Below are 25905 nucleotides of genomic sequence, written 5' to 3' on the forward strand. Positions count from 1 at the left end.
TCATTTATTTTTGTATCTCAGAATTTAAACTTAAGTGCCTAGCACATGCTGCTGCTGCTAAGTCGCTTCAGTCGTGTCCGACTCTGTGCGACCCCGTGGACTGCAGCCTACCAGGCTCCTCCGTCCATGGGATTTTCAAGGCAAGAGTCCTGGAGTGGGTTGCCATTGCCTTCTCCTGTAACTGCATACTGATACACCAATTCAACTTACTGCTATGGGGGAAAAACACCATTTAATGAGACATAAAGACAAAGCACAAACCCAACTAAGGGAACACATGCTGTGGACCACAGCACTGCTATGACCAGAGCAAGTGGGGGGACGCAGGAGGGGAGATGGATGGGTCAACTACAGCCTCGGGAGCGGCGGGGAGCGGTCTGGATTGACGACAACTAAGCAGACAACGGGATGAGACAGGAAATCGAAATCAATGATGAAAGCAGACACACCGGCAGAGAACTCCAACAGCAAGGAAAACATACAGAACTGTTCTTTTACAAATATTTGGGAGGAAATCAAGCATGAGACCACAGAGAAATTGTCAGAGAATTTTAAATATCAACTAATTAGCCAATGATGCAAATTATAAAAACACATAGTAGGTTTCAAGTAAATGCTGGTCAGCCAGTTATTTGGTAGTCCCGTACATTTTGCCACTTACGGATATTTTCTCACAGAAGTCTCCTAGAAATCATAGCAGAGAGTTCTTGAGATATTGCTATAGTTGGCTGTCAATGGAAATTAAATTTCTTTGAGATCATTTCTGGCAGGCCGGTGTCAGTGCTATATGAGAATATTTGGGTGACCCAATGGGATGAAGCTCTTGCTTACTATGTTCTGAGAAAAGTCACTCAAGAGTTAATGTTGACCTATTATAAAACGCCTTAAACTAGAATCCTCCATTTTCTTACGTGGCCCACTTGGATCTTGACAAGACCCTGAGACCTACTGGACTTTGAGTGCTGGGAAGTCAAGAGACATTCAGGATAGTCCTGTTTCCTGAGAGAGTTACCCCCACTTGCAGGCCCTGGTGGCACACAGCTGCTTTATCCAAGGCATCTAGGGCATGAATAATTTTCTGCCCCAACTGTCTGTTATTCAGAAAGGATTGGAGGAGAATCAGCGAAGCACAAGGCAGCAGGGCTGTTAGTGGGTAATAATCTTCTGGGTTAGAATTATATGATAAGAAAATTATGTCTTACCTCCTCTTTGTTTTTACCTCAAGTTAATTGTTTCCTGGCTAAATTAAAAATTTTCACTTCTTCTCATTTATTTGTTTATTGGATAACTTTATTGAGATATAATTCACATAATATACAATTTGCCTATGTAAAGTATATAGCTTTTTAATATATTCACAAAGTTGTTCAAACAACATTGCAGAACATCTTCATCACCCCAGAACGAAATCCAGTACCTGTTAGCAGTCACTCCTCATCTCCTTCAAAGACCCCCGCTGTAGGCAATTACCAGTCTACTTTCTGTCTGTATGAACAAGCCAATTTTGTACATTTCATATAGATGGAATCAGGTACCATGTGGTCTAATGTGACTAATTTATTTCTTTTAGTGTAATGTTTTCAAGGTTTGTCCATGTTGTGCTATTTATCTTTCACTGCTTATTTCCTTGAGAAAATGTATATATCCCATTCAGAATTCTATGAGAATCTTTATTTTTGGTTAAAGGGGACATTATTGTCTTCTTTTGTTTGTTTTGTTTAGAGCATATAATGTTTAAATAGACTAATAAACTAAAAGAAAAAGCCTTATTTTTAGAATGCTTTTTTCATAAATATATTTTAAATGTTTGATTAATATATTCCTACAGTTGCTGATATAAGTTCTGTGTTCTCTGAATACAGGATGTGCTGCCTGTTATTTGTGGTGGCATAGTCCTAATGTCTTACTGCCCAATAATTTTTTCATTTACACACAGTTGAATTGGATTCACATTACTTAGCTGCCCAAGGGACAAAACTAAAGTAGAAGTACTTAAATCTACAGTTTCAAAATAAATCTTACAAAGCAAATGTCATAAAAAATACCCCTGATCAGCTGTTAATAACCATCACAGTGAATTTGAGGATTTTAGAGTTTTATATACCAAGCTGAGATTTTATTATGAGCTAAATCCACAGCTCCTTTATTTTTCATAGGAAAGAAAACAGTTCTGTATGCTACCACAAGAGCAAATGACTTATAATTTTAGCTTTCACATTTAATTTTTTAACAGTATTTTTGTGGTTTTCTCTAACCTATTGTAGTGTTCTTTGGTTTTCAGATAAATGCAGTGTCCCTCTATCTGCTTTACCTTGTGGAAATGATTTCCTCAGGACTCCAGATTATCTACAACACTGATGAGGTATGATTTTCCCAAATTCTGTAGTACTGAATTTCATCTCTGAGAATACCTTTTTTCTTTTACTTTTTAAAACTTATTTTTAATTGTGTCAATTGGGTTATTTTTACATTCATATAGTCAGATAAGGGATTTTGAATGCTCAGTTAAAAAGTCTTTATATTATCAATGCAAAGCACTTTAAAAATAAACAAAATATGAAACAGTTGTAAAACTCTACTATGAAGGCTATATTTCAGGTATTCTGAAATAAAACCTTGTAACCTTCAGAAATTTTAGTAACTATAAAAATAAAAGCCTTTCAGATTTTCTCAGAATTATTGTCTTCTTTTCTTTTGTTGCTTTTTGTAACCCATCCTTTTAATAGTATAAACTCCTTTATCATGTTTTGTTATTTTTGTTTGACTTCAATAGAGTTCTTAATTTTTTTCAAGAGATAAATATATGTTCTTATTCTTATTAGGAAATTTGAAAATAACTCTTATCACAAAGTTGAGAAATTTTTCATAGGCCCTAATGCTTGAAAAAACATACAGACAGACCCATATGCTAACATATTTTGAATTGTGTCACAGTTGAAGTAAAAAGCTATTATTGAGATGGTATATACAGTGAGAAGGGCATCCCTGGTGGCACAGCAGTAAAGAATCTGCCTGCAAGGCAAGAGAGGTGGGTTTGCTCTCTGGGTCAGGAAGATCCTCTGGAGAAAGAAGTAGCAACCCACTCCAGTATTCTTGCATGGGAAATCCCATGGAAAGAGGAGCCTGGCGGACTACAGTCCATGGGGTCACAAAGAATCAGACACCACTTAGTGCCTAAACCACCAGCATATACAGTGAGAATTCTATCAAAGAGTAGATATATTATATAGTTATGTATTATTATTTCTTCCTAAGATCCATGCATGAAGAACAGTTTATCATACTAAACAGTAAAGTCATCACTGGACTGCACTCGGGGTGCTATGAAATTGGTACATGTAGCCCTGCCTTCCAGTAGTTCATAATCTTATACATCCACTGTGCCTTTTTAATACACATAAGTAAAACCTATTTAGAAATATAGCTAAATAATAAAGAAGTAATAATAATAATGAATAACAGTAACTACTTATGGTTTCTTCTGTTTTATTTATCAAAGAACTACATGTTTTCATTTCATCCAACTAGTTCTCAGTTTTTATAGTGTTGTGAAATAGTGGTGCTCAAATATTTTGGGTGGGGGAGGGGTTGGGAATCAGACCAATCTTACATATATATTAACTAAATCAAAGTTCACCTAAATCAGTCCTTCTGTTTATTAATAGAGAGAACTCATTTATATCTGTTGGAGGGGGCAAAGTAATGAACTACCACATGGTATTCTATGTTACATTCTATGACATACTCCATAAATAACCTAAAAGTAGATTAAAAAAAGCAAGAGCTGTATCATTCAGAATGGCTCCCGAGAAACTTACTTTATTTAACATGAAAGAACCTCACATACCCCCATCAGTTCAATTCAGTTCAGTCATTCAGTCATGTCCCACTCTTTGTGACTCCTTGGACTGCAACATGCCAGACTTCCGTGTCCATCACCAACTCCCAGAGCTTACTCAAACTCATGTCCATCCAGTCAGTGATGCCATCCAACCATCTCATCCTCTGTTGTCCCCTTCTCCTGCCTTCAATCTTTCCCAGCATCAGGGTCTTTTCCAATGAGTCAGTTCTTCACATCAGAGTATTGAAGTTTCAGCTTCAGCATCAGTCCTTCCAATGAATATTCAGAACTGATTTCCTTTAGGATTGACTGGTTTGATCTTCTTGCAGTCCAAGGGACTCTCAAGAGTCTTCTCCAACACCACCATTCAAAAGCATCAATTCTTCAGCACTCGGCTTTCTTTATAGTCTCTTTCACAACCATATATGACTACTGGAAAAATATGAGATTTTATTTTGTGTTTAATTTTTCCTTCCTTTTTGTGGAAAGGCTTCATTAGATGAAAAGATTCATAATTCTTTAATAAAATAAGGGACCTTTTAGACTTTGATGATCCCAAAACTATTAAGTCTTAAAGAACACTTTGAAAGTAAAGATTTACAAAGGGTGAAATTTTGTCTTTCCTGTTACATTTTGGATTTGCTTTTATTTTTTATTAAACTATTAAAAAATGTTAGTTGTATGTTGTGTGTTAGATTATATCTGCTAAATCATTATAAATGAATATAGTAAAGTTGCAGGATATAAAATCAACACACAGAAATCCCTTGCATTCCTATACACTAATAATGAGAAAGTAGAAAAAGAAATTAAGGAAACAATTCCATTTACCATTGCAACGAAAAGAATAAAATACTTAGGAATATATCCACCTAAAGAAACTAAAGACCTATATATAGAAAACTATAAAACACTGATGAAAGAAATCAAAGAGGACCCTAATAGATGGAGAAATATACCATGTTCATGGATCGGAAGAATCAATATAGTGAAAATGAGTATACTACCCAAAGCAATTTACAAATTCAAGGCAATCCCTATCAAGCTACCAGCCATATTTTTCACAGAACTAGAACAAATAATTTCAAGATTTGTATGGAAATACAAAAAACCTCGAATAGCCAAAGCTATTCTTGAGAAAGAAGAATGGAACTGGAGGAATCAACTTGCCTGACTTCAGGCTCTACTACAAAGCCACAGTCATCAAGACAGTATGATACTGGCACAAAGACAGACATATAGATCAATAGAACAAAATAGAAAGCCCAGAGATAAATCCACACACATATGGACACCTTATCTTTGACAAAGGAGGCAAGAATATACAATGGAGTAAAGACAATCTCTTTAACAAGTGGTGCTGGGAAAACTGGTCAACCACTTGTAAAAGAATGAAACTAGATCACTTTCTAACACCGCACACAAAAATAAACTCAAAATGGATTAAAGATCTAAATGTAAGACCAGAAACTATAAAACTCCTAGAGAAGAATATAGGCAAAAACTCTCCGACATAAATCACAGCAGGATCCTCTATGATCCACCTCCCAGAATTCTGGAAATAAAAGCAAAAATAAACAAATGGGATCTCATCAAAATTAAAAGCTTCTGCACAACAAAGGAAAATATAAGCAAGGTGAAAAGACTGCCTTCAGAATGGGAGAAAATAATAGCAAATGAAACAACTGACAAACAACTAATCTCAAAAATATACAAGCAACTTATGCAGCTCAATTCCAGAAAAATAAACGACCCAATCAAAAAATGGGCCAAAGAACTAAATAGACATTTCTCCAAAGAAGACATACGGATGGCTAACAAACACATGTAAAGATGCTCAACATCACTCATTATTAGAGAAATGCAAATCAAAACCACAATGAGGTACCACTTCACACCAGTCAGAATGGCTGCGATCCAAAAATCTGCAAGCAATAAATGCTGGAGAGGATGTGGAGAAAAGGGAACCCTCCTACACTGTTGGTGGGAATGCAAACTAGTACAGCCACTTTGGAGAACAGTGTGGAGATTCCTTAAAAAATTGCAAATAGAACTACCTTATGACCCAACAATCCCACTGCTGGGCATACACACCGAGGAAACCAGAATTGAAAGAGACACATGTACCCCAATGTTCATCGCAGCACTGTTTATAATAGCCAGGACATGGAAACAACCTAGATGTCCATCAGCAGATGAATGGATAAGAAAGCTGTGGTACATATACACAATGGAGTATTACTCAGCCGTTAAAAAGAATACATTTGAATCAGTTCTGATGAGATGGATGAAACTGGAGCCGATTACACAGAGTGAAGTAAGCCAGAAAGAAAAACACCAGTACAGTATACTAACACATATATATGGAATCTAGAAAGATGGCAATGATGACCCTGTATGCAAGACAGCAAAAAAGACACAGATGTGTATAACGGACTTATGGACTCAGAGGGAGAGGGAGAGGGTGGGATGATTTGGGAGAATGGCATTGTAACATGTATACTATCATGTAAGAATCGAATTGCCAGTCTATGTCCGACACAGGATACAGCATGCTTGGGGCTGGTGAACGGTGATGACCCAGAGAGATGTTATGGGGAGGGAGGTGGGAGGGGAGTTCATGTTTGGGAACGCATGTACACCCATGGTGGATCCATGTCAATGTATGGCAAAACCAATACAATATTGTAAAGTAAAATAAAGTAAAAATAAAAATTAAAATAAATAATAAATAAATAAAAATAAATCATAAATGGAGATGGAAAAATGCCTGTATGATTTTAATGTCCCTTTTCTAGTTTTATGCTATTATATGACTCTAATTTTAGTGTGCTCTAATGGTTGATCACAAGTCAGAGTATCATGTCAGTTTTGAAAACAGTAACTTCAAACATTTTTCTACAAGCTTAGAATTTAAGTGGAAATAGGGGATAACACTAACTGGGGATTACTAATAGGAGATAACTAACTAACCGGGGATAACACTTGGAGTGGTCATAGGACCAGTTGTACTGATGGAAATTTGTCAAATGATCCTGCGAACTCCAGTTCCTTTAGATAAATATGTTTGAAGCCTTGTTTTCTCAAGAATGGTCAGATGATTATTTCTTTAGCTCTTTGGTGGAAGTGTGTAGGTTGTAAGCCTTTTACATAAAAATACTATACAAATCTGTAGGTGTCTGTTCAACATGAAACCTGGAAAAGTCTTTTATGCCAATTGTGTATCATGTGCCATTTCCTTTTTATTTTGCAAAGATGCCTTTATCATCAAAACCCAGAAGATCTTTTCAAATGCTTTTAGATCGGATGACATGTGGAATTAATTTCTTGCTATATAAACTACCTGTTTCTGAGTAACAAATTGCCTTAGAGCTTAGTGGCTTAAAAGAGCAAACATTTATTATCTCATAGTTTCAGTGAGTCAGGAATTCAGAAGAAACTAATCAGGGTGTTGCTGACATGGAGTCTCTCATAAGTTGGATTCAAATAATCAGCCAGATTTACAGTTAACTGAAGGCTTTACTGAGCCTGGAGGGGCCCTAGGATAGTTCACTCACATGGTTGCAGGCAAGAGGCCTCTCCATAGAGCTGCTTGAGTGCCTTTTCTATATGTCAGGTGGCTTTTTTCAGAAAAAGTGATTCCAAAGAGCAAGATGGAAGTACAGTGCTTTTTTTACAACCTAGTCTCAGAAGTCACCCTCCATCATTTTACAGTATCCTCTATCACATTGGTCAGTCTTAAATCAGTGTGAGAGGGGACAGCACAGGGCATGAATAGTAGGCATTGGGTCTGATTGGGAGCCAGCATACTAAGCAATGGTTTCTAGGTGACCTTTGTTAGATACTTTAAGATACGACTTTTTCTCTTATATATTGGGACTTTAATTTCAAAGATAGGTTTTTAACTTATTTTTTAGTGAGTTTTAACTTTTGCCTTGTTTGCATGTTTTCTCCTTAAAATACTGCAGATCTTTTTTTTTCTCCCATTTATTGTGTAGATACTTTTGTGTTACAGACTATCTTTTGATGTGAAATGGTTTTCAAGCTGAACTTGAGGGGTTTCTGTTTCTTAATAGTTAGAATAAATCTATAATTATTAAGGTGTTACAAGGTATTCTTAGTTCCTGCTTTTCAACAATGTACACACAAAAATGAATAGGTTACTCAAAACTATTTATAGATGTTTTCCTCTAGAATAAAAAGGTATTATTATTCTTGTTTCTCAAATTTATAGGAAGCAATAATAATGATAATAGTAGTAGTTAACTCTTAACATAATAACATAACACTTAACATAATAGCATTTATCACTTGCTATCATTGTTCAAAGTACTTTGCACATATAAACAATTTTAATCTTCACAAAACTATCAACTTGGTATAGTTATTATCTTCATTTTACAAATGATGAAAATAATGGAGAGTCAGTCATTGACGGCGCTGGGATTTAAACTGTGCGGTCTGGCACCAGAGTCGATTCATTCTATTGATAGTGTTCTATCTCTGCTTCTTCTGTACAGATGTAAGTGACACAAGTCGTGTGACATCTTCATGTTCAAGTATTGGGGGCAGCCAGGCTGACTCAGAGTTTGCCTGTTTATTCATGTCTTGCATGTTCACTCCATCCTGCATTTTTGCATGAACCATGCTTATTTGGCAAATATTTATTGAGTTTCTAAACTAGACCAAATAGAATATAGCAGTGAAAAAGGATATTAGTCTATAATGCCATGAAATTTGTTTTATAATAAGGAAAACAGAATTAATAAATACTTAAAGATAGGCTATAATGTCCAGAAGTGATACATAATTTTTTTAAGCATGTAAGGAGGAAAATAGAAAATAAAACTATAAAACTGTTTAAAGTAGAGTTATCAGGACAGGCTTTTCTGGAAAAGAGCTTTTGAGCAAATACCTGGATGAAATAAGGAAACAGATTATGCAAGCTATGGTAATTATCAGTTAATGTGTCATAGAAACATGGCAAAAATGCCATTAGGTTTAAATTGCTTTATACATTTCTTAGGTAAACTGCGTTAGTTATGCTCATCTCATCTTTTACATGTTGTACGTTTTTTGTCTGATATGTTCATTAAGTTTGCAAATGTGATTGCAAATTTATTTTTCTCCATTTAGTTCTGTAATTTTCTGATTTATTAGTATGTATGTATGTGTGTGTACTTGTACATGAATATGTATGTGTATATCTATATGTATGTATAAATATATACACACATATGTATGTGTATGTTTTTATAAAATTATAGGCACATGATTTGAGATTATTGTACTTTTTAGTTGGAAATATCCCATTTTAACTCCTATTAAATTTCTTTGTTAAAATTTATCTTGAGAGACCAGGTTCTTTTCATTAGTGTTTGTATGGCATTTCTAAAACTTTCATTTATTTTAAAACTGTGTTCCTATTTGTATCTGGTATCTTTTATAAGCATCATATAGTTATTATTTTTTAAATCTAGTCTGGCAATCATTTTCTTTTAATTGGAGTACTTAGTTCATATACATTTAATGTAAATATTGATATATCTTGGTTTAAGTCTTTTATCTTTCTGTTTGTTACTGGCCTTATCTATTCTTTGTATCCTTTTTTCCTTATTACTTTTTTTAAAATTTATTTGTTGTTATACCAGTTGTCATATTATTTTATAGTGGCTACTTTAGAAAGGACAGCAACTTCAGAGTCTACTCAAATTTATACTTTGACTGTTTTCAGTTCAGTTCAGTTGCTCAGTCGTGTCCAATTCTTTGCAACCCCATGGACTGCAGCATGCCAGGCTTCCCTGTCCATCACCAACTCCTGGATCTTACTCAGACTCATGTCTGTAGAGTCAGTGATGCCATCCAACCATCTCATCCTCTCTTGTCCCCTTCTCCTTCTGCCTTCAATCTTTCGCAGCATCAGGGTCTTTTCCAATGAGTCAGTTCTTTGCATCAGGTGCCCAGAGTATTGGAGTTTCAGCTACACCATCAGTCCTTCCGATGAATATTCAGGACTGATTTCCTTTAGGATTGACTGGTTTCATCTTCTTGTAGTCCAAGGAACTCTCAAGAGTCTTCTCCAACACCACAGTTTAAAAGCATCAATTCTTCAGCACTCTGTTTTCTTTATAGTACAACTCTCACATCCATTCATGACTACTGGAAAAACCATAGCTTTGACTAGATGGACCTTTGTTGGCAAAGCAATGTCTCTGCTTTTTAATTCAGTGTCTAGATTTGTCATAACTTTTCTTCCAAGAGGGCAAGCGTCTTTTAATATCATGGCTGCAGTCACCATCTGCAGTGATTTTGGAGCCTAAAAATAAAAGTCTGACACTGTTTCTATTGTTTCCCCATCTATTTGCCATGAAGTGATGGGACCAGATGCCATGATCTTCGTTTTCTGAATGTTGAGTTTTAAGCCAACTTTTTCACTCTCCACTTTCATTTTCATCAAGAGGCTCGTTAGTTCTTCTGCTTTCTGCTTTACAGATCATTTAAGAACCTTACCACATTTTAGCTCTACATACCTACTTATTACCTACTATTGTGGTTTTGTTTGCATTTATTTTAATACTACATGTATTTTTAAACTGAACAAAACCTCAATATTATTGATGTTTACATCAATATTGAACTATATATTCATTCATCTACATTTACTTGTGTGTGAGTCATTCAATTGTGTCCGACTCTCTGTGACCCCCATGGTCTGTTAGCCTCAGGCTCCTCTGTCCATGGGATTCTCCAGGCAACAATACTGGAGTGGGTTTCCAGGCAAAAATACTGGAGTGAGTTTCTGATTCCTTCTCCAGGGGATATTCCTGACCCAGGGATTGAACCCGGGTCTCCCATATTGCAGGCAGACCATTTACAACTGTACATATACCTACCCATGTACCATTATGACAGTCACCTTTCTTTCCTGGGATATTCTGTCTGGGATCATTGTCCATTCCTTATTTATTATTTTTTTTAATATCTTTGTTTCCATTTTAATTTTGAAATATATTTTAGGGTGACAGTTATTTTCTTTCAACACTTTAAATATGTTATGTTGTCGTTAGGCTTCCTTTGTTTTTTTTTAATAAATCAGCTTGAATTCCATTGTTTCTATGAAAATATTGTCTACTCAGGCTGCTTTAAAATTTGTATTTGATTTTTATTAGTTTCACTAAGATGTGCTAGCTGTGCTGTTCTTTGTATTTATCCTCCTTGGGGCATGTGGAAGTTTTCAAATATTCTAGTTTAATATCTTTGATAACATTTGGGAATTTCTCACCTAGGGTCTACTGAAATATTGTTTGTGCTGCATTTTTTTTTTCTTTTACCAAGCTACTTGTATATTCAACCCTTACACTTTGTCCCATATCTTTTTATCTCTTTTTCTATCCTTTTCCCTATCCCTTTTACTATTTTTATAAATGTAAACCAAAGAATGTTCAAACTACCACACAATTGCACTCATCTCACACACTAGCAAAGTAATGCTCAAAATTCTCCAAGTGAGACTTCAGTAGTATGTGAATTGAGAACTTCCAGATATTCAAACTGGATTTAGAAAAGGCAGAGGAACCGTAGATCAAATTGCCCACATCCGTTGGATCACAGAAGAAGCAAGAGAGTTCCAGAAAAACATCTACTTCTGGTTTATTGACTACACCAAAGCCTTTGACTGTGTGGATCACAACAAACTGTGGAAAATTCTTAAAGACATGGAAGTACCAGACCACCTTACCTTTCTCCTGAAAAGTCTGTATACTGGTCAAGAAGCAACAGTTGGAACCAGACATGGAACAACAGACTGGTTCCAAATTGGGAAAGGACTATGTCAAGACTGTATTTTGTCACCCTGCTTATTTAATTTATACACAGAGTACATCATGCAAAATTCTGAGCTAGATAAAGCCCAAGCTAGAATCAAGATTGCCGGGAGAAATATCAATAAATGCAGATACGCAGATGACACCACCCTTATGGCAGAAAGTGAAGAAGAACCAAAGAACCTCTTGCTGAAAGTGAAAGAGGAAAGTGAAAAAGCTGGCTTAAAACTCAACATTCAAAAAACTAGGATCATGGCATCTGATCCTATCATTTCATGGCAAATAGATAGGGCAACAGTGGAAACAGTGAGAGACTTTATTTTCTTGAGCTCTAAAATCACTGTAGATGGTGACTGCAGCCATGAAATTAAAAGACGCTTGCTCCTTGGAAGAAAAACTATGACAAATCTAGACAATGTATTAAAAAGCAGAGACATTGCTTTGCCAACAAAGGTCCGTCTAGTCAAAGCTATGGTTTTTCCAGTAGTCATGAATGGATGTGAGAGTTGTACTATAAAGAAAACAGAGTGCCGAAGAATTGATGCTTTTGAACTGTGGTGTTGGAGAAGACTCTTGAGAGTTCCTTGGACTGCAAGGAGATCAAACCAGTCAATCCTAAAGGAAATCAGTCCTGAATATTCATCGAAAGGACTGATGGTGAAACTGAAACTCCAATACTTTGGGCACCTGATGCAAAGAACTGACTCTAGGAAAGATTGAAGTCAGAAGGAGAAGGGGATGACAGAGGCTGAAATGGCTGGATGGCATCACTGACTCAATGGACATGAGTTTGAACAAACTCCGGGAGTTGGTGATGGACAGGGAGGCCTGGCGTCCATGGGGTTGCAGAGTTGGACACGACTCAGCGACTGAACTGAACTTTGATTTGGAATTTTTTTGCTTTTTTATCTTCACATTCATCATTTATCTGTAATCCAAATTCTCTTTTTTTTTAAATCAACCTAAATTATGTGGTGGGTAAATATTGATTTGTCATGTAAGATAATTGTTTTGTACTGCTTCATTCCATTTTCTAGTTTTTGTTGGGGATTTTCACATCAGTATTCTTAATGGTTATTGGTATAGATTTTGTTGTTTCTGTTTCTTTGTATAACATCTTTGACTTTGGTATTAGTTTAATAAAGGCCTCATTCAATTGGTTAGGAATCATTTCTTCCTCTTTCTTAGAAGATTTTGTGAAGGATTTGTGTTAATTCTTGTTTAAACATTTGGTAGAATTCATTGATGAAGCTGGCTATTGTTTAGTCACTAATTTGTGTCTGACTCTCTTGCATCCTTCTAGACTGTAGCCGCTGAGGTTCCTCTTGCCAGTGTTATTTCCCAGGCAAGAATACTGTAGTCAATTGTCATTTCCTCCTCCAAAGGATCTTCCTGAACTAGGGATCAAACCCAGGTCTCATGCATTGCAGGCAGATTCTTTACCATCTGAGCCACCGTGAAGCCTGAAGTTGACTGGGTTTGGGTTTCCTTGCTGTGAGGATTTTTGATTATTGTTTCAGTGTCTATTCAGATTTTTTGGGGTTTTTTTGAGTCAGTGTTGGTAGTTTGTGTCTTTCCAGGACTTTGTCCATTTCATCTAGGTTATGAATCCTTTTTTTTTCCTCCAAAGTTGGCTTTAATATCTCCTCTTTCGTTCCTTAGTTTAGTAATTTAAATCATAGCTCCTCTTTTACTTGGTCAGTTTGGATAAAGATTTATCAGTTTTATTGATGTTTTCCAAGAATCAACTTTTAGTTTTAGTGATTTACTGTTTTTCTATTCTCTATTTTATTTATTTCCTCTGTGGTCCTTATTATTTCCTTTCTTCTGGTTGAAGGGATTTATTTTGCTCTTATTTTTCTAGTTTCTTAAGGTAGAAGATTAGGTTATTGATTTGACATCATTCTGCTTTTCAGATACAGACATTTGTGGTTATAAATTTCCCTCTTCAGCCTGCTCAGCTGCATCCCATTATTTTTGTTATATTATGGTTTTATGTTCATTCATCTCAATGTATTTCTAATTTCCCATATGATGTCTTCTTTGACCCCTTGGTTGTTTAGCAGGCTATTGTTTCATTTTCATATATTGGTGAATTTTCCAGATTTTCTTCTGTTATTGATTTGTAATTTCATTCCATGGTGACTCAAGAATAATTTGGAGTGATTTTAGTATAATTATTGAATTAAATAATTTGATATAATTATTGAATGCAATTCTTATTATTATCCTTTTCAACTCATTTTTTAAAATTTTGGTTCCTTACTGTAATTTCTACATCTTTACTGATTCTCCCTATTAGTGAGATGTTCTCACCAAATCATCTTTAGTTCTTTGTAGATGTATGTAACTCTCCTTTAACCTTCGCTTCCTACTTTTGCAAAGCTTTAAGTTCAGATGGAGGTGTGAGATTATGTCTCAGGTCTTTTCTAATTATGAGCACAACTGTGTGCTGTGCTTAGTCGCTCATTCATGTCCGACTCTTTGTGACCCCATGGGCTGTAGCCCACCAGGCTCCTCTGTCCATTGAATTCTCCAGGCAAGAATACTGGTGTGGAATGCCATGCCTCCCTCCAGGGGATCTTCCTGACCCAGGAGTTGGACTGGGGTCTCCTGCATTGCAGGTGGATTCTTTACCAGGTGAGCTGCCAGGGAAGCACAACTGTACACACGTGCATATCCTTATGGCTTCCCAGGAATATACTGGAGACTTACGCAGCCCACTGTGGACTTCTCATGGCCCAACTTTTAAAAAGAAAGTTTTTAGATAGTTGAAATATTAAATAGTTGCCACTCAATATGTCTAGGCAGCTATATAATATATGCCTAGGGGAAAGGCTGTATGCATGTACAAGCTCCAGGTCAGATCATTTAAAGAAAACCTCTATGAGTGAATGTATCCAGGAAGCTGTCAGATTCTTCAAATAGTGACAGTTTACCAAGACAGTGATTTGGGTGAGTTCCAAACCTTTTTTACTCCTTCTGGTGGCTTTAGTCTGCTAATTTTCATAACTATTATGAGGCTACAATAAAGCAAGGGAGAGGGAATAGAAAATAGAGCAATTCAGTACATTCCAATGCTTAGTCTACTTACATGAGATTTCAGTCACTTTCTTTATTTAATGCTCCTTGCATTGTTACAAGCTCTTGTTTAAGTTTCAGAGTTCTGAAAAAGTTGATTTTTATGATTTTTGTCAGTATTCCTATTGCTTTTATGGATGACTAGTTTTTCTGAGATCTTTGCTATTCTCTGAATTGAATTCCCATTTGTAATTATTTTTAATGTAACTTTCTATTCATTCCTCACCCCGCTAACAGCTTTTTATCCTGCAGTTTACTCTTTCTATAAACTCAGTTAACCCTAATGTATTTTTATAACTGCAATAAAAAATAACTTAATTGTATATCTGATATTTATATAATATTGTTACATCAATTGCACCTCAGTTTTTTAAAAAAGAAGCTTCAATATCTGCAAACATTTTATCACATTTAAACATATGTAAACAGCACATTTAGTGGCCATCTGAGATTCTGTACCATGATCAGAAATGTGTGACTAAATGCCTACTGTTCACTCATTCTCAAATATTGAGTGAACACCTGTTGTAAGCCAGGACTTTGCTTAGGCATTGTGTCTTTTATAACAGTAGTATTGGTATACAGTTTGTTTTGCTGAATAGTTATACTAATTTTTAATGGTATATTTGAGAAGTTCTTAGAATTTAGCTATTGCTTTGATATTGCTTGTCACTTCAGTGATTTCACAATCAATGAATTTTTGGTTATGTCCAAATTAGTGTCTTTGACTTTTCTAAAAAAAACTAGCACAAAACTATCAAGTGATTACATAGAAATGCTCTTTTAATTTTTTTGGCTATATGGCTGTTATTGAATAAATTTAAGGTTGTCATATTTAATGAAGCTTGTCATATGAATATCTGAAATTTTTCTTTCATTCTGGCCCTTCTAATATCTTAGTTCATTATGAAATAGTAGACTATTTCATTCTGTGTCTGTTGAGGATTACTGCAGTGGCTTAAATGAAAGGCGCATGTTTTTCTCATATAATGCAGTGTTGGAAATGGTTAGCTCCTTGGTCCATCAGTTTCTCTTCTCTTCATCATCTCAGAATGGCTCCTGTAACTACTGGCATCATGGCAGAAAGCAGGGGGGAAGGTTGATAAAGTTGATGTATTAGCTACTTTTAATCAGAAGTAGCCGTTTTTGTCAGAAACATCAAAAGCCTTCCAAAAGTCCCCAAGAGACATCTTCTTATGCCGTCAGAGCTATTGTAAGGCCACCTCCAGCTGAACAGGCAGATTGGGAAAGCATTTATTTCTTTTTCCAGTCTGTATAGTCTTGCTCTCCAATAAAAACAGAATGTGAGCCATATATGAAATTAAATATTTTTAGTAGCTAAAATCAAAGTAACAGATGAAATTTATTTCAATAATATATTTAATGCATATATCTATGATGTCATTATTTTAATGTGTAATAAATAGAAAAGATTGATGATATATCTTATATATTCTTTATGTTGTAGTAGATCTTCAAAATTTTTACGCTGAAAGTTCATCTCAACTGGGACTAGTTGATGGCAATCAGCCGCATGTGGCTAACAGTCACCTCATTTATTGTACATCGTTGTTTGCTTTCTTTGCTTGTCCATTTACAGTGTGTTGAGTGTTCACAGTGTAAGTGTATAAGAATCAGGAAATTACTTTGCTTGAGATATTCTCTTACCCTTTTCTCTAACCCCAAAACTCAGTTTTTCTTGATTAAAGAAAGTCTGTTTTACCTCATTTTGTTTTGTTGTGGTGGTGGTCATGTCTTAAAGAGATTTAGTGCCTCCTAAGCCAATGATAGATTTGACAAACCTAGATAGTATATTAAAAAGCAAAGATAACACTTTGCTGACAAAAGTGTATATTCAAAGCTATAGTTTATCCAATAGTCATGTATAGATGTGAAAGTTGGACCATAAAAAAGACTGAGCACAGGTGAATTGATGCTTTTGAGCTGTGGTGCTGGAAAAGACTCGAACAGGTCCCTTGGCCAGCAGGGAGATCAACCCAGTCACTCCTAAAGGAAATCAACTAAATCTCCTAAATATTTATTGGCAGGAATGATGCTAAAGGTGAAGTTCCAATACTTTGGCCACCTGATGCAAAGAGCTGACTCATTGGGAAAGACCCTGATGGTGGGAAGGATTGAGGGCAAAAGGAGAAGAGGGCGGCAGAGGATGAGTTGGTTAGATCACATCACCGACTCAATGGACATGAACTTGATCAAACTCCCGTAGATGGTAGAGGATACGGAAGCCTGGTGTGCTGCAGTCCATGGAGTCGCAAAGATTTGGACACAACTTAGTGACTGAACAACAAGCCAACCATATACACACTGATATATAGATTGATCAGTCAGTCAGTTCAGTTTAGTCACTTGGTCACTGATAAATACAGATATTTTAAAATAGAAAAAATGTTGACCTGTTGATGGAAGATTGTCCTCTAGAAGACTAGTCCAGTCAGATTCACTGTCTTAACTCAAACTCAATGCTACCATTCTGTGTCCCACATATCACTCCCATCCCATGCTCTCTTTCTCTCTCAAAACTCACATTATTCATACCTTAAATGATAATCCATCTCTCTCTTGGTGATTCTTATGTATATATAATTTAGACTGTTTTAAAGTGTTATTTTAGAGGTATCTTGTTATCATTTATTATTGTTACTTGTTATTTAATATGCACGTTATTACTCACAGATGGGTAAACCTTTTTTGAAGTACTGCACCTAGTTTGGGTTGCTGTGATCTATGTTGAATTTACAGGCATGAACATACCATGACATATGGTAAAAATGGACATACCCAGAAAGACATATTTGGCATAGATGATCTCTTGATCTCTTTTCTAAGCCAGTCTCTGAATTTTAAAAAATAACGGTTTATTGACCAAATAAAAATGTTTCCCACACATAAAAATTTGTTTCTTGTTCCATATTTATCTTCTGAAATTTTTTAAATTGAATTTTGTTTGCTAGTTTTGGTTTTTAAGTGTTTTCCATTAAATTAATTAATTAATTTTTATTTTTAAACTTTCTTTTTGGCTGTGCTGGGTCTTCATTGTTGCACGTGGGTTTTCTTTAGTTGCAGCAAGCTATTCTTCATTGTGGTCCATGGGCTTCTCATTGCAGTGACTTCTCTTGGTGGGGAACACAGGCTGTAGGTGTGGACACAGTAGTTGTGACACACGGATTCTAGGGCACATGGGCTTCAGTAGTTGTGAAGCATAGGTTTAATTTCCCCGGAACACATGGCATCCTTCCAGACCAGGGATAGAACCTGTGCCTCCTGCATTGGCAGGTGGATTCTCAACCACTGGACCACCAGAGAAGTCCCGCTTGTGTGGTTTTGATAGGATATAGAAGAGATGGGATATTTAAATGGTAGTCATAGGACTAAAATAGATTTTTAATTGTTATTGTGATAGCTTCTAAATTCAAGATAATATTGGGAAATTTAAAAAGATTTTTTGACTATAGTATATTGGTGTAGATTTCTTTACCCAAATAAAAAATAGAGTCATCATCAGACATACTCACATATGTTAATTATTACTGTAGTAAAGCTGATAAAGTTTTTCAAATGACAGTTTTATAAGGCATAGTAAGCAGGACTCTGGAAGATGGTGAAAGACAGGGGAGCATGGTGCGCTCCAGTTCATGGGGTCACAAAGAATTGGACATGACTTAACAAAACAACAACAAGCTGGAATGGCCTCTTTACTTATTACTGGAAAATACAAATTATCTAAAATTCATAAAATGGTCTTTGCTTAATATGAATTTACTTCTTTATTTGAAATGTTATAAGAAAGAAATATAATATCAGTAATTTTTATAATAATATATTTAATCTATTAAACAGTATTACAATTACTTTAGAATTGCATATAAGGAATGTCTTGCTTCCTTGGAAAGTATCCAGTTTAGAAAAGATTTCTATTTGAACAGTAAAATGAGTTCTTGTGAAGTAGAATTTATTCATATTAGTGAAATGAAAAAAAATATATTGCTGTGTTTTGCTGTAAAGCACATTTTGAGTGATCATTTTTTTAATTATAGCATAACATTTAACTTTCATAATTAGTCCAAATTACTGTAATAATCTGAAATAAGAAGGGCAGTGCCAAAGAATAGCCATGCCAAAGAATATTCAAATTACCGCACAATTGCAGTGATTTCACATGCTAGCAAAGTAATGCTCAAAATCCTCCAAGCTAGGCTTCAAGAGTACATGAACTAAGAACTTCCAGATGTGCAAGCTGGATTTAGAAAAGGCAGAGGAACAAGATACCAAATTTTCAACATCCGTTGGATCATACAAAAAGCAAGAGAATTCCAGAAAAGCATCTACTTTTGCTTCATTGACTACAGGAAAGCCTTTGACTATATGGATTACAGCAAACTGTGGAAAATTCTTAAAGACACGGGAATACCAGACCACCTTACCTGTCTCCTGAGAAACCTGTATGCAGGTCAAGAAACAACAGTTAGAACCTCACATGGAACAGTGGACTGGTTCCAAATTGGGAAAGAAGTACATCAAGGCTGTATATTGTCACTCTGCTTATTTAACTTATATGCAGAGTACATCGTGCAAAATGCTGGGATGGATGAAGCACAAGCTAGAATCAAGATTGCCAAGAGAAATATCAGTAACCTCAGATATGAAGATGATACCATCCTTATGACAGAAAGCAAAGAAGAACTAAAGAACCTCTTGATGAAGATGAAAGAGGAGAGTGAGGAAGCTGGCTTAAAACTCAACATTCAAAAAACTAAGACCATGCCTTCTAGTCACATCACTTTATGGCAAATAGAAGAGAAAAAGTGAAAGCAGTAACAGACTTTATTTTTTTGGGCTCCAAAATCACTATGGATGGTGACTGCAGCCTTGAAATTAAAAGATACTTGCTCCTTGGAAGAAAAGCTAAGACAAACCTAGACAGTGTGTTAAAAAGCAGAGACATCATTTTGCTCACAAAGGTCTGTATAGTCACAGCTGTGGTTTTTCCAGGAGTCATGTATAGATGTGAGAGTTGGACCATAAAGAAAGCTGAGTGCCAAAGAATTGATGCTTTTAAACTGTGGTGTTGGAAAAGACTCTTGAGAGTCCCTTCACTATCAGGAGATCAAAGGATGGAAATCTATCCTGAATATTAATTGGAAGGACTGATGCTGCCTGAAGCTCCAATTTTTTGGCCACCTGATATGAAGAGCCAATTCACTGGGAAAAGACCCTAATGCTGGGAAAGATTGAAAGCAGGAGCAGAAGGGGATGACAGAGGCTGAGATGGTTGGATGGCGTCACAGACTCAGTAATCATGAGTTTCAGCAAGCTCCGGGAGATGGTGAAGGACAGGGAGGCCTGGTGTGCTGCAGTCCAAGGAGTCACAGAGAGACATGACTGTGCAACTGAACAACAGCAACACTGTAAGTGGGAAGCAAGAACTTCTGAAAGTAATTTTTTTCCTTTATTTTTTTCTTTTTAAAAAATATTTATTTTTTAATTGAAGGATAATTGCTTTACAGAATTTTTTTTTGTCAGAATAAATCAGCCATAGGTATACATAGATCCCCTCCCTCTTGAACTTCCCTCCCATCTCCTTTCCCATCCCACCTCTCTAGATTGATATAGAGCCCCTGTTTGAGTTTCCTGAGACATATATCAATTTCCTTTTAGCTATCTATTTTACATATGGCAACGTAAGTTTCCATGAGAAAGTAACTAAAATTTTGAACAGTTCCTTTTCCATGTAATTAAGTGCTACTTAAGATATATAAGGATCTTCCCTGGGTCAGGAAGATCCCCTAGAGAAGGAAATGGCAACCCACTTCACTATTCTTGCCTGGAAAATCCCACGGATGGAAGAGCTTGTTGGGCTACAGTTCATTTGTTTGCAAGATGTTGAACATGACTTAGTGACTTTACTTTCACTTTAAGATACATAATCTTCCTATATTTCTCATTAAGAGTTAACAGAAAAGTGCCATTATTATTCCACAGTGTGACAAAATAACCTTTGCAGTAACCTGTTATCTCTTTTGTTCCTTAATCATAGTTCTACAACTTTAGTACATTTTGATTCTGTTACTATTAGCCACAGATTCTCAATTACCATGGGAATGAAGTCACTAATGATGAGGTGCTAAATTTTGTATTCAAATGTTTGATTTGTGAGTAACATTCTTTGAGGATATTGGTTTCCAGTTCTGAAATACCTTTGTGTTTATTCAGTGTCTCCACATTGCCTGCCTGGGTTATCTTAAGAGAAGAGTTTAGTATTTTTCTGCTTACTGTATCATGAGAATTCCACTTTACTCACTTAAAAATTAGTAAAGGCCTTTATGGATATTTTAATTCAAGTTGTACTATTTGGTTTTTAACAGTATTGAAAAATGGCTATTGTTTTTCAGTTGGTTGCAGTATTCTGGACTGGCATAGATTATGTAATTTATTTCAGTATATTTACTAAAAGTGAAGGTGTTAATCACTCAGTCATGTCCAACTCTTTGTGACCCCATGGACTATAGCCCACCAGGCTTCTCTGTCCGTGGAATTGTCCAGGCAAGAATGATGGAGTGGGTAGCCTTCTCCCTTCTCCAGGGGATCTTCCCAACCCAGGGATTGAACCCAGGTCTCCTGCATTGCAGGCAGATTCTTTACCATCTGAGCCAAGCAGCCTGCTAGTATATTTACTAGGATGACATAAATAATCTTTTCTTTGAAATCTCTGGATGAAAGGTCTTTAGAATTGGATGTACCTGCAGTTATAACTTGTAATAGTATAACACAGTTCCAAGAATAACTCATCAGTGGCTTCTCTGTCAGTGTTTACAGATGTGTAAATTATATGCCAATTTTGTTCAAGTATTTCATGAAGAGCTTCTATGTATAAGACACAATGATAGATGCTAGGGTAAAATGATGAATAAGATAGATATTTCATCCAGACTTAGGGAATCAAGGAAGTTTTTTTCTTCCAGGAAATATCTTCATTGAGATTGATATTTAAATGTAGTATGAAGTAGCTGGGTGAAGTGCTGGAATAAAAAGTATACTAGAAAGAAATAATATTTTTAGAAATGATAAATATGAACAACTAAAACATTAATGAACATATTAAAGAGTAGATTGGACACTGTTGAAGAAAAAATTTATGTACAGGAAAATAATTCTTGAGAAATTATCCAGAATGTCAAAAGATAGCAAATATGAAAGAAAGTTTGAGAATAATTGAGAATAGAATGAGGTCCAAGGATGAAAAGGATAGAGAGAATTGAGGAAAGGCAGTATTTGAAGAAATTCTGACTGATAATATGAATAGAGGAAAACATAAATTGGTATGGATAGTAGATCAAAGTAAATTCTCTTCTCTTGCCTGCTCCTTCCCTCATCCTCAGAAAACCCCCAGAGAATTATAGAGTAAATGGTGGAAGAACCTCGTCTGTAAATGCCACTGTGGCACTAACTGCCCCACTATCCTGTGGTTTATAAGGTTAAAAATTTTTTGGTGGCCATAAACAACACAGTCATGCTCAGATAGATGAAATGCATAATCAATTTGAGACCATCTTAATTGCTAATTTGTTACTTTTTTTTTTTTTTTACTGCATATACCTTAAGTTTTATGAAGTCCTCTAAGAATTTTCTATTAGCACATCATTACATCAGTTCACTATCTCCCAAATGTAATTGTTTCAGTGACATTTAGATCTGTCTTGAAACTATTTCAGATATTTGATTTATTATTTTATACATAAGCTAAAAATATTTAGAAAATACCACAGAAAACATTTGATTCTGTTTCAGATTAGAAATCTTTCTGTACAGTTTTTTTTTTCCCAGAAGTATCCAAAAGATATATGCCTTCAAAGCAAGGTAGCACATTAGAAATTGGTGTGAAGACAGAGCAAAGGGCTAACAACATTGGGTACATAAACTAGAGTCAGAATTGAAATTAGTACATAAAATACCCTGACTTGGAAATGGTTGTGATCTTTATTTTCATGTTCTAGCCATTGCTTATTTCCTCTAAGTGTCCAGTCTTTACTAAAGCACAGTATTACATGTGTGTGAAGTATAAGAAATATTTATTTCTGAGTTCATGAAAGTTATGCTGGTCCATAATTCCTTATCTGAAGAAAGGTTTAAGACCAAGTAAGTTTTAGATACCAATTTTTGTGTGTTTTGAAAAGGTTATAGGGTACCTTATTTATGTAATAACCCCAGAAGGGTTCATAGCCCAGCAGGTCTGGCTTTGGTTAACAGGTTTCCCCTGAGCAGAGACTGTCTTAAGAAAAACAGAATGTTTTGGTGTATTTCAGAATTGTTCCTTATCCTCTCTCCTTGCTGGAAACCAGAGGGGATTTTTCTAGGATATTTTCTATGGGAACTTGATTGAGCTCTTGGAGGTAAACCTCACAGTATTGTGGAGACCCCCTTAAAACTGGATCCCTTGGGCATTTTTTAACTTTCACAAGTTTTTAAGTGAGCTTCTAGCAATTCATCAATTACAGTTCAGGTTTTAATTCCCCAGCACTAATTCCTAAGCAGTTTCTGCTCTTGAGTCTCTGCTCTAGGAAACCATGATTACCTGTTTTTGCTTGTGGGTCTCTCCAGGATTGGTCCTGACATCCTCCTAAGATGGGGAAGAAGCAGGTATATGGACTATATACTTGAGAAATTTGTCATCAGAGAAAGGAGAATTTAGATGGTTTCAAAGCTTTTAACCTGGGGACCTGACAAGTATAAAGTATTTCCTCTAAGTATAGAATCTAAATAACTCTGAAGACCAGGGAAAAACTGAAGACACCCAGTTTTATGAAAGTACACCAGGTTTTTTATACAGGCAGATTTCCTCAGGGAATAGGTAAGGTAACAAGAAACTGGGAAAGCTGGGAAGACCCTCTCCAATATTTGAAGTAAGAAAAAGTTTACTGTAGGCATGTAATGCTCCATTCTTTGATAGAGAAGTGATGGGATAGATGTGTGTTTTTTGAAACCTAGATGGCTCTGTTCTGTTTCTGTGAGGCTCCAACACCCTCGTTACTTTCTCCTTCACTGAAACGTGTGAGACGTTCTAGGCTCTGAGGGCAGATACCTCTGTGTTGGGACTGAGAATGAAAAGGTCATGGATTCAGCTGCCTCAGCCATTCATCACTTGTGAGAGAATCTAGGTTAGACTGCTTCCTAATCTACTCTTGATCAATGTGTTTGTTGACTCTGGGCTTAGAGACTTAGAGACAGGGGAGAATCATTTTAAGAGGCTATGTTTTCTTTCCTCTGCTCTGATTTCTCAATCAGTTCTTTCCTACTGCTTTCTCTCTTCCTGTAATTTGTCAAGTTTCTAGCCTGCTGATGGAACCTTACCTTGGTTTTCAGTGTTATTATCGTGTCATTCTTAAAAGTACATACATGTTATTTATTAGGTGTGGAGGTGGAGGAATATGTATTGCCACTTAAGAGTGATAATGAGATAAAAGGTAGGCAGGTGCACATATTATTGAATCAAACATGATGACTAAATTAAAAACCCTGCAATTAGGACTAGTAGCCCACATAAGATAGTGTTTTTATTAACATAAATAAGAACTGATTATAATCTTTGCTTTCCATAGTTACTAGTGAAAATATAAATTTAATCAGATGTCTGAAATCTTTACATAAAAGCTGTGACTCCCAGCTTATTGGTTGAGCCCATCTTGAACTGTAAGCTTTTGAGTGTGTGAAAATGAGTTATTTATAGCTATATAGGAAAGGCAGGAGAAAGATGAAATTCTAGGAGTAATAGACTCAAGACTCCAGGGTGATCTAACATGAGATTGACTCATTTTAGAACTGAGAAATACCTTTTTATCTCCAAAGTTTTAGACTTATTTAACATCTGACATTTTAGACTCCAAGTATTATTATCTAAATATCAGTATCTAAAGGTCCTGTTATTTCACGTCCTTATGTTTCTTTTTCTTCTTTTAGGTCTCTTTTATTCAGAACCTTGTATTTTGTGTAGAAAGAGTTTACCGGGTGCCTGACTTCGGTGTCTGGGAAAGAGGAAGCAAATATAATAACGGCAGCACAGAGCTACATTCGAGGTAATTTGCTGACTTCTGAGTGTTTTGCTTTCTATTTTTAATTTGAATGTGTGGAATGTGAATAAAGATCAAAGAACTAGGTTGGAACTCTGGTTTCTGTGTAGTTTTCATCTCTCTTTTCTTCTATATATTAATATAATTCAAGTGAAATTCACTTAAAATTAAAGGAAGAGTCTCCTCTCAGTACCCATTAACAGATGCAGGAAAAGAGCATATGAGTGTCTTTGCCAGCTTCACAGCGTGTCAGGACATGCATATCAGTATTCAGTCTAAGACCTGACCTTTCTGTTCAACCAAGTCATTTTCTTTTTCCTCTTTTAAATTACACTGTTTGAAAGGTCAAGTACATTAAAATTGCCAAACAGCAGTTGTAAATGCATCGCATCTAAAATTCCTTTTTGTGTTATAGAGCTGATTTTTATCCCAACAAGAGATACTCACACCCTTTATGTTTTGTTTAACTAAAAAGTGTAGCTCAGTTAGTCCTATCCATTTCACACTAAAAGTTTAATAATCTAAAGGTTATCAGCTATAGGTCAGTTTAGATCATTGAGACTTAAATGAAGTAGTGAAACAGTTTAGGAAACAGTGGTTAAGAGGAATCTGCAGCTCAATACTTTTTTGAATAGAAGGACTAATCACACACAAAAAGATTAAGTTGATATAAGATATTCAGAAAACTAAAATCTGCTCCAGATTGCTTGCCATATAATGTCTCTGCCTCAGTTTTCCTCATTTATAAAATGAAGATGATAATGCTTTCTACTTTATGAAGTTGTAATGATTGAGTTGATATTTATAAAGCATTTGAACAATGCATAAGTAAACATTGAAATGAAAGTACACTCACACATTTAAGAATATTTTAATAACAAAGATTGAAATAAAAAGGATTTTTCATTTAACTCTGGTCAACTCACATACAAACTTTATATAAGTTTTATGATTCATATGAGGCATGTTTATACAGAGTAGAATAGTAACAATGTGTAAGGAAGACAATAAAGGAGAGAAATAATTCAGACATTAAATTCAGGCAAATACTAAATATAGCAAGAAAATATTATATTTC

The 25905-nt window shown here is 35.6% G+C and overlaps 1 protein-coding gene across 1 annotated transcript in view; it reads left to right on the forward strand.

Annotated features, from left to right (window-relative positions):
* Positions 1-25905, forward strand: part of PHKB (phosphorylase kinase regulatory subunit beta) — a 195251-nt gene that overhangs the window by 18195 nt on the left and 151151 nt on the right. The window contains exons 5-6 of the mRNA XM_068993014.1: positions 2282-2362; positions 24718-24833. Coding sequence (XP_068849115.1) covers positions 2282-2362; positions 24718-24833 — 197 coding nt within the window. The remainder of the gene's footprint in view (positions 1-2281; positions 2363-24717; positions 24834-25905) is intronic.

The sequence above is a fragment of the Capricornis sumatraensis genome, chromosome 20 (genome assembly GCF_032405125.1).
Source record: "Capricornis sumatraensis isolate serow.1 chromosome 20, serow.2, whole genome shotgun sequence".
Taxonomy (NCBI): domain Eukaryota; kingdom Metazoa; phylum Chordata; class Mammalia; order Artiodactyla; family Bovidae; genus Capricornis; species Capricornis sumatraensis.